The sequence below is a fragment of the Quercus robur genome, chromosome 7 (genome assembly GCF_932294415.1).
Source record: "Quercus robur chromosome 7, dhQueRobu3.1, whole genome shotgun sequence".
Lineage (NCBI taxonomy): Eukaryota > Viridiplantae > Streptophyta > Magnoliopsida > Fagales > Fagaceae > Quercus > Quercus robur.
The window spans coordinates 5,972,996-5,983,073 of NC_065540.1; the positions used below are offsets into that span (position 1 = coordinate 5,972,996).

The window sequence follows — 10,078 nt, forward strand, 5'->3', positions numbered from 1 at the left end:
AATGAGATTCTCTTTATCTCTCTGTTTCTCTATGTCTAAATGTCTAATTGCCTTTACTTTATAACTTTATTTGACATTTTGACTTTATTAGTTTGTGAGTTTGTCGTTTTGTGTATTGTGAATTTTGTGTGTTGTGAATGTTTTATATGTTTAATATTTTGTGGAATGTTGATTGGCTCTTGTGACTCTTGTCTGTTGCGTGGGCAATGGAAGGGGGTTGTGGGGTGGGATATTTGAATTGGGGAAGTGGACAGGTAGAGGCAGTAAAGGCTGAAGACATGTAGAGGCAATATAAAGGACAAAAAATTAAATTATGTTAGGCACTGGACAGTGGGTTAAGCTGTGGATAATGCACATGGGGTGTGTGTTAGACTGCTAGTTGTCAATAAATATAAATAATAAAGCAACTAAACAACAATATACGATCATATCCAATGAAATCCAAACCATCTAAAGTATCACAAGCTACCAAACAAAAACTTGAAAATTATCCAACTAAGACAAGAAAGAATGAAAACTCTAATAAATTCAAAGAAGGATTCTTTACTCATTAATATGATAATCCATATAGGACTGATATCGGGTCGAGTCTAGTCAGTTTTGCTGCCACCCGCAACCCGACCCGATAACAATCAAGTTTATCAAGGAGGCAACAAAACCAACCCTACCCGACCCGATATCAATCCTATATGGATTATCATATTAATGAGTAAAGAATCCTTCTTTGAATTTATTAGAGTTTTCATTCTTTCTTGTCTCAGTTGGATAATTTTCAGGTTTTTGTTTGGTAGCTTGTGATACTTTAGATGGTGTGGATTTCATTGGATATGATCGTATATTTTGTAGGGGTGAGCTAATTCCCATCTCCCAAGATCTTGACTAATATATAAACAATTATGAAATATCTTATCATAGATATGTCATTGCTTTGTGTTGAGAGTCTTGCGATCACATTGATTTTTATTTTTTTGATAATTTGAAAGTCTCAACAATAAAGGGGGAGAATTTGAACCTTGGACATCTTCATTGAATACGAGACTTTTGATCACACCATGGTTTTAATTGAGAATAAAAATCACAACTGAATTTCCTGTTATAACATAAAAGTGGGAGGTATTTTATAAAATAACAAACATGATAATGCAATCAAAAGGGATAAGAAAGTCGAAGTAGAGGGTAACAGCGGCCCACTGCTTCCCGACCAGTCATCCGTGTAATCTGGGCCTGAATCTAAACCTGTTCCACCACCATTGGGTCCTGTACTCCACATTCCCAAGTTGTTGTCCCTGCTTGTTTATCCATACGTTAGAAAAATTTTGCTTAATTTGTATTCATTTTTATCACATACTTTAAGTCTATAATAGCTACGTCAATCACATTTAAAGAGTGCGAAAATCAGCACATAAGTCAGAAATTGTGTTGCAAGGATTGAAATTAAATTACATATCATACTTAAAAAAGTAAATACACACATATATATTAAATTATTTCACATTCTAATAATGAGAAAAAATGATTTTGTTATTTATTTTTCTGAAAATATAGCCAAACATTGACAAAAAAAAGCAGATAGTAAATATATTAAATACTTAATTAGTCTTTTTTATAATGTTTTAATAAAATCATACAAAGATAATAAAAGTATGCTACTTTATTAAAATATAACAAGATAAATAATTTAACAAATATAAGTAATTCCTGTTGAATATAGTATTTGGGCCTCTACTTTCGGTTTTGAAATCAGCCCATCTAAAACAGGCATGGGTTAACATGCAAATACTTTGGGCCTCAATATTGAATTTGGGTAAAGCAGTCCAATAAAGACATACACTTTCTTCTTCTTCTTTTTTGGTGAAAACATACACTTTCTAAATTTTCTAATTTCTTGGGGACCATATGTGACAATTGAACAGTAAAGGAAATCATCATAATTGACCAAAAGTAAAAGTAAAAGAAAAAAAAAGAGAGAAAAAGAAAAAGAAAAAGAAAAAGTGAGAAAAAAAAAAAAGATAAAAGAAGAAATAAAGAGAAAAGAAGCAAAAAGAGAAGAAATTTACAAACCTGCCACCAACTCCAAGGGCGCCGGCATGCATAGTGAGCTGGTCAATAAGCACGGCTGATTTGGGCTCCACGCTATAAGCCTTCTCGTACTTAACCTCTACACCCTGACCTGAGGCCACAAATATTGCTCCGTTCACCATTATATCCCCATCTGTCCTCCAATTCCATCCCTTCCATTTTCCTTCCTCCGTGTCCACTCGCTTCGTTACCTGCTCGCATATGTAGGCATGTTAAAAATTGTATAAATGCATAGACCCATCATAAAGATTTTTATAACTCAATGATATTGTCTGAACTCCTTTATTAGGAGAATTATATTTCAAATCATCGTTTTCATTTATTATAACAGTTGAGGTTTTTGGTCTTGTACATCGAGTGTTGTTGCTATATATGTTTAGAAATATTTGTACTTCATTAAATAATGTTTTTGAAAAAAAATAATTTAAATGTCAAGAGAATTGGTATTTATAAACAAAACGTCTAGATTCAAATCACCCATTTTCAATTATCAAAAATAAACAAATTCTTCCAAAATAATAAAGTTAAACAATTGATTAACATATTAATATATTACACACAAACATTTTGAATTTATATTTTGAAGGGCAAACTTCTCTCCAATGTTCTAGTTTACTAAATGTGATACAAGATCACTAATTTTTTGAAAACATGTGTTATATCTATATCAAGTCCAATATTCCAATTCAACTCATGTCTAAAAATCAATTAATTATTAAAAAGTATGTTTTTATTCTTAGCTAAAATAATTCCAAAAAACTAAATAATTGACAAGTGTGTTTTTTTTTTTCCTTGGAAAAATGTGTACATCTCATAATTGAAATAAATACTCTTCTAAGAGTAATTCTTAGATACTCTTAAAACTAACTAATTGACAATTCCTAAAAACTAACTAATTGACACTCTTTTAAGATTAATTCCTAAAAATTAATTAATTGACAATTTTCTGTTCTCCAAAAAAGTACTTAAAAAATTTTCCTCTTCTGAAAGTAAATTATACTTGTCCATGATTGATTGATTTGCATGATTGATTAATTTGTTTGATTTTTATCAAATCAGTCTAAAATTTGATTTGATTTAAATACAAAAACAAAAGGTAAAACAATACTACCTCCTTGGCATTGGGATCAAGAGGAGCGGTGTAGCGATTGCCTTGGCTATTAATGGTAGGGTTACCACTCCCACCAATAGCATACATCTCCCACTGAGTGTAATCATTGTTAACCACATGGATGTAGCCACGTCTACACCTTGGCATTCTCTGCACCAATTTTTCACCAAAGTGATTGAATGCTATGGTCACTTGCATTCCTGTGTCTGGCAAATAGTCATCGCTGTGGCCCAACAACATCACCTCATTGTGATGCGAGAAATAATTGTTTGATATTGTGATCCCTGTGGACCCCATTACTGCATCAATCAGCCCATCTTTGCAGTGTGAGAGGGAACAGTGATCTATCCATATGTCTTTAGATCCAAAGATCGAGATCCCATCGCCGTCTGATTTTGTGCGGTAGCCGTAGTGGGTTGGGCTCGACCGCACGTTAGTGTCACCTGCAACATTGTTGAGGGAATAATATATCATTTCAGGTTTGAAATTTAGAATTTTACTTTCAACAATACCGTGACATAATCATTTCTACACTATCGAATTATAAAGATCGACATCATTTCTATATACTGTCGAATTATAATTTTTCGAAAAAAAAAAAAAAAAAAAAAAGCTAAAATGTAAAATTTATTCTCTGTGTTTAGCAAAGTTTACTTCGGTTCTCTAACTTTATTTTTGTTCATATCAATTCTTTTAGTTTTAAGTTTATCCCATTAAAGTTTTTTTCATTAGTTTCTGTTAAATGTTATGGTTAATTGTACAATTTTTTTTAATTTATTATATTAAAAATTTTAATTAATGATTGATAAATATTTTTCATTTTAAAAAAATATTTAATAGAAGTTGAGGAATAAACTTGAAATTAAAGGGCTTAAATAAAAAGAAAACAAAACTAAATGACTGAAATGAATTGAAATTTAAAAATTTAAAGAGTCACATTTGCATTTTAATTGCAAAAAAATAAAAATAAAAATAAAAACAAAAGAGATCTTTATTATTGTAGTAATTAAGCCTTTATTAATACCACCGCGCATATTTGGTGCAGTGATCATTTTATAAGTATAAATACTTGTGAGGTGTAGGGGTAAGAATCAGAGTTCAAATATCCAGGAAGAAGTTTCACACACATAGACACTTAAATTAGTTTAAAGTAAAAATTTTATTTTGTAAAAAAAAAAAAAAAAAAAAAAAAAAAACCTTTATTAATAAGTTTGGTAGGAGTAGGAAACCCCAATTCACAGGTCCCATTTAATGCATATTTGTCAAGTTTGGGTGTCAATCATTGCCCTACGGAAAATCCATCTAGTAATGGGATTGGCTAAAAGTCATCATGCTCAGTAACTAGTTTGAAATAAAATCGGATGGGACAAAAAAAAGGGTTTCTCCAAGAAAAAAGTTTGAAATAAAATCGCATGGGACAAAATTTGTTAGAGAGGTGAAAATTGTATTAGCCAACAAAAAAAAAAAAAAAGAAAAAAAAAAAAGAGAGGTGAAAATTGTTGCTTTTACTGCCTCATGGTCGTGAACTATTCATGACGATAGCAATGAATAATAAAAATATTTATTTGAGAGCGGGAGATTTTTTTTTTTTTTTTTTCATCATTCGCTCCATGGAGCAGACGTCTAGGGGTGGCACCCCTACAGACGTCTCACAATCATATGATGATATCGATCTCACGTATCTGTGAGAAGCATGTTTCATTGAATGGACAAATATGATAATTTTTGCTTTGATTTGAAATAAGATAGTTTGAAGGGAATTTTTCTTATTTTGTTTTAATCCAAACTTTAAAAGCTCATATAAAAAATAGGTAAGTTGTATTTTCTCAATTTATTTTTTCTTTCTTACATATTTTTTATTGTGTTTATTATTTTTTTTTTTTATGAATATGTTGTTAATTGTTATGCATGCAGAAGGGTTACATTTTGCATCTTCATTTTTTGCTAGATAAGTGTGGGGGATTGATCCCCCGAGCAACAGGTCATTAGGAAATCTAGATACCAACTCGCCTACATGCGCGGCAGTATTTTGCATCTTCATTTATAACAAAGACATGAATTATGTGAATGATTTATGACACTGTACTGTCTTACCAAAATACATGTAAAAATTAAAAATAAATAGAGAAACAACACTTTTTTTTTTTTTTGTTAAAGAAAAACTACATTATTAAAGACATGAAGTTTATGTGAGTGATTTATGAAAAAAAGAAAAAAAAAATCTTTCATTAAAGAAATAATAAATAACCATTATGAGAATCTGAGTAACACTTTCCATTCGTTTACCAAGTGTGTAGGAGTAGGACAGCAATATTTTCAACTTTAAAACTTCTCAAAAAAGGTCAAAAACTGTGGAATAGTATCATCCACATACAAAAATATCAGACTCAAGCCAGATTTTGAAGAAAAAATTCCAGAAAGAATTTTCTAACCTGACGGATGACAATGGTGGATATGAATGTTGTGTATAATGACATTGCTTATAAACTGGAGAGTAATGCACCCACCACCCACAATGTGCACATTAGCCCCTCGACCATCAAGAGTCTTGTAGCTATTAAAGATGAGCTCCTGAGACAGCTTAATGAGCATGTTGCTGGGAAACACAATCCATAGAGGCTCAGTCTGAATCACTGCATATCTTAGCGTGCCTGGCTTAGGATTCACAGCATCATCGTCTGAGGAGTCAGTGACAAGGTAGAATTCACCATTCTTGCCACCGACAGCATATTGGCCAAACCCAATTGCACAATCTGCTAGTCTCTGCCTGTTGTTGGCCCAATTTGGGTCACATTTCCAACAGTCATCTATGGGGTTCCCTGTTTGGCATGTGGCCTGGTCTTTCTGAGAGACTTGTAGCATTTCCCTTCTTGCTATAGAAGCATTTACCTTCCTGTAGCAAAAGAAAGAAACAAACTAATTACAACAAAAATCAAACTTTAGTCCTAAAAAGGTCAAACAAACTAGTTACTTAAGAAGTGAGAGCAACTCAAGAATGAAGTTAAAAGAAATGCAAAATGACCCAGATCTAGCAGGAGAAAGTTGAAATACACAAAATGCAGAACAACCCAGTACATAAAAACTAACAAAGTGAGTAGTAGTTCACATTATAAGCCTAGAAAAGAGTTGGAAACAGAACCAAAGGCCTCAGAACTATATACCTGTGAACTTCTTGGACAACAGCTTCGGGGTTGGGATGTTGACCAGGAAGAGTAAGGTTGAGCATTGCTCTACCAAGTGGAGAAAATTGACAGAGAAGAGAAATTAGGACAATGCAGGTCCTTGGGAGCATTTTTAGCTGCAGAACCAAGTTTTGTGTTGCTTCACTATCAGAAATTTCTTTTTCCTTTTTTTGTTCTAAAATGTACGCTCACCAGTTTTTAGTAAGCATTATTAAGCTGAAAAATCTGTCATTAACAAGTAACAAGTTAAATGATACATAGTAATTAGAAATTAATTAGAATGTACAGTAGTGAATTAAGAAGATGATCACTATTCGCTAGTATCTTCTCACTCACTTGCTCAGCTCTGTATCACAGTAACCCTTATAATGCCGTTTCATTCCTCTTTTATAAGCTACTTTTGTGATAACCCAGAGCATCTCCAGCAGAACCAGCAAAATTTTGTACTATTTGAAGAATAAACAGTGACTTTTACCTTTATTTACCAACTTTTTCAAATACACTTTTCAACAAACTCTCTATCTCATTCTCTATCTCATTTAAATATTATTTCTTTAGTTATTATTTATTTATTTATTTTTTTAACAACTACACATCTTCCAATATTTTTTTATTCAATACCTAATTATTATAATGAAAATAAAGATTTGAAGAATAAACAGTAACTGATGAGGGCTGATGAGCTACTGTTCATTAGCAAAAAGATAATTGAGTTTTAGAGAGACCGTTGGAGCACTCTTTTCCTGGTTTTTTCCGGCTCCACTCTTCATATTTTGGTTATCCATAACCTGTTGGAGATGCTCTCACCTATCAGTGATAAAAGGGGAAGGAACACAGAAAACTGAAAAAGTATCTCTATACTGTAGCGAAACACTTTTCTATGAGAATCAGATTGGTCTCGAGGATGCTTTAACCCTGAATTTGAGTTTAATTTGGATGAGTTTATTTTCATTCACATTGAATATATATTAAAAATATACTTTCTTTTTTAAAGTGAGGCTATAAAAATTGATCCAAAACTATAAATTATTGGTCTAAATAATTTTTGGGAGCTTATCTACCTATTTGCTTAAAGTCAGGTAAAAATAAAATAATATTTGTGATAAGTTTATCCAAACAAAAACCACATTTTAAAATAATAATAATGGGATAATTGCATGGAGAATGTTATGTTGAAAACATTAAAAAATGTCAATTAAATTACAAAAAATTTCTTCTAAAAAAATAGTTACAAAACTTTTAACCAAACATATTAAAGCAATTCTAGGAACTAATTATTTTTAAGGGTAAAACATTATTTTTATCCCAAAGTTTTACTAAAAATTTGTTTTTTATCCCTAAATTTAAAAAATTGGTAAAAATACAAAACTGACTCTCTAATTTTCACTCTTTTTCTTTTCCATTCTTTAACTTTCAGTTTTGTCAGTTCGATTCTCTAATTTTCAATTTTTGTTAACGTAGAATTCCGTTAAACCCCGGCTGCCGTTAACTTTCATTTTTCTTATATTTTAATTTGGGAATTTAAAAAAAACAAAAACATAAAACATAAAACAAAACAAAACATTGAAGGGGAACACGTTTTTGAGTCTGGAATCTACGGTGGCATAACAATGCTAATTTTGGGATCTACGGTGCTGATCCGTTCACCACTTGCCCGAGTCGACTCAGTGTCCGTTGCTCTCCACCGTTTGATCTTAACCGAGTCATATTCTCTGATTCTCAGAAGAGTCCCAACCTTCCTCAAGTCCCATCATGGACCCCACCACCACCACCACAACCACAACCTCCGTCTCCACCGGCAGTAGCTAAAGACGCCAAGCCAGCTAACCTAGGACAACCAAGCCTACACAAAAACAAAGTCGCTGGAGTCTCATCTAGCTCACCTGAAATCGAGTCCGCACCCGCTTCTTAGAAAGCTTCTTGATTGTGCTCGTTTAGCAGAATCCGAACCCGATCGAGCCGTGAAGACACTGATTGCAATCAGAAAATCTGTTTCAGAACACGGAGATCCAACCGAGCGAGTGGGCTATTACTTCTCTGAAGCACTATATAGCAGACTGTCAATACAAGCAGAGAAAAGCATGACTATGGTTCAAACCACTTCCGAAGACTTCACGCTCACTTACAAAGCTCTAAATGATGCTTGACCCTTACCTGAAATCAAAAACCGAGGAATCACTCGGTTTTCAGAAGGGGAACACATTTTTGAATTTTTTTTTAGCATCTTTATTACTTTTGCTGTTGGAGAGGTGGGTTCATCAAATTGTAGATCTCACCAGATTGTAGCAACAGGCTTTTAGGATCACGTGGTGGTGCCATTCACTTGCAGTATGTTGTGATTCCTCGGTTTTGGTTTCAGGTAAGGGCCTTAAATGTTCTTTCTTTCTTATTTTTTCATTTTTACAGACTTCTTTTTTTTTTAATTTCGAAATTAAAAAAAAAAACAAAAAACAAAAAAAAAACTGAAAGGTAACTGCAGCCCATAACTGGGATTTAATGGAATCCTGCTTTGACAAGAATTGAAAGTTAGAGATCTGAATTGACAAAACTAAAAGTTAAAGAACTAAAATAAAAAAAAAAATGAAAGTTAGAGGGTCAGTTTTGCAATTTTACCTAAAAAAATTTACTTTCATTCTTTAAACTTTATCCCAAAAAAAAAAAAATCATCTCTAAATTATTGATTTTTTTTTCATTTATATATTAGCCTCTAAATTATTAAAAAAATCTTTTGAAAGTTTTTTTTAAAAATTAAAGATTAGGAAAAAGAAAAAAAAAAAAATATATATATATATATATAAGTAAAATTTAGAGATTCAAATAGTATTTTATAATTTTTATCCTATTTTTAAAATCAAAATGACATTTTCATATTATTTAAAAGCATTCTCGTCAAATATGCTATATGTTATAAATGCTACTTTCTTAGCATTTCATTTCCAAAAAAAAAAAACACTCTACATTAAACATTATATCTTATAATTTTTTTTTTGAGCAAATATCTTATAAATTTTGACAGCATGCTACAGTGAGTTGCTAATTATAGCAGCTCACTGTAGCATGCTGTAAAAAAAAAAAAAAAAAAAAATCATTTGTTTATTCGGATCATTAATTAAAAAATTGTTTTCTTTCCCCAACGGGCCAACGTCTCTCTTCCCAAGCTCTTTCCCTCTTGCCCAACCGAACTTTACCCTCTCTCTTTTCTTCTCTCTTCCTCTCACTCTCTCGATTTTGCTATGGCCATGGGTGGTCTTTGTCTCTCTTCCCCAACGTCACATCTCCCACCATGGTGGCTAATGGGTCTCCTTTCTCTCACCGTGGGTTTAGTGGGTCTCTGTTATATGGGTCATGATTTGTGGTTCGATTCTCGTGGGTCTTTGTTGTGATTTGATTTTGGATGGGTTTCGGGCCTTTCAACTGTTGTGGTGGTTGTTTAGATTTGATTTTGGTTGAGTTTCGATAATGGTGCGTGGTTAGAGGTGATAAGCTTCGGCCATGGAGGTTTAGTGAGAAACAAAGGGAGAGAGAGTAAGAATAAAAAATAATAAAAAATAATATTTAAATTAAGGGTCCGTTTGGATATAACTTATTTTGTTAAAATTGAAAATTGAAAATACTGTAGTAAAATAATTTTTAAATATGTGAATAATATCATGAGACTTATTTTTAATGAAAAAGTGACTGAAAAGTAAAATTTGTGAGTTCCATA

At 32.1% G+C, this 10,078-nt stretch overlaps 1 protein-coding gene across 1 annotated transcript; it reads right to left on the reverse strand.

Moving 5' to 3' along the window:
• Window positions 1–1,001: 1,001 nt before the first annotated feature.
• Window positions 1,002–6,728, reverse strand: LOC126691924 (probable pectate lyase 12). Its single transcript, XM_050387262.1, has 5 exons — window positions 6,352–6,728; window positions 5,623–6,083; window positions 3,191–3,633; window positions 2,062–2,270; window positions 1,002–1,286 (listed from the first exon to the last, which is right to left on the reverse strand). Exons 1-5 carry the CDS (start codon window positions 6,480–6,482, stop codon window positions 1,094–1,096), a joined length of 1,437 nt encoding a protein of 478 aa, XP_050243219.1. The 5' UTR covers window positions 6,483–6,728; the 3' UTR covers window positions 1,002–1,093.
• Between the last annotated feature and the right edge of the window lie 3,350 nt (window positions 6,729–10,078).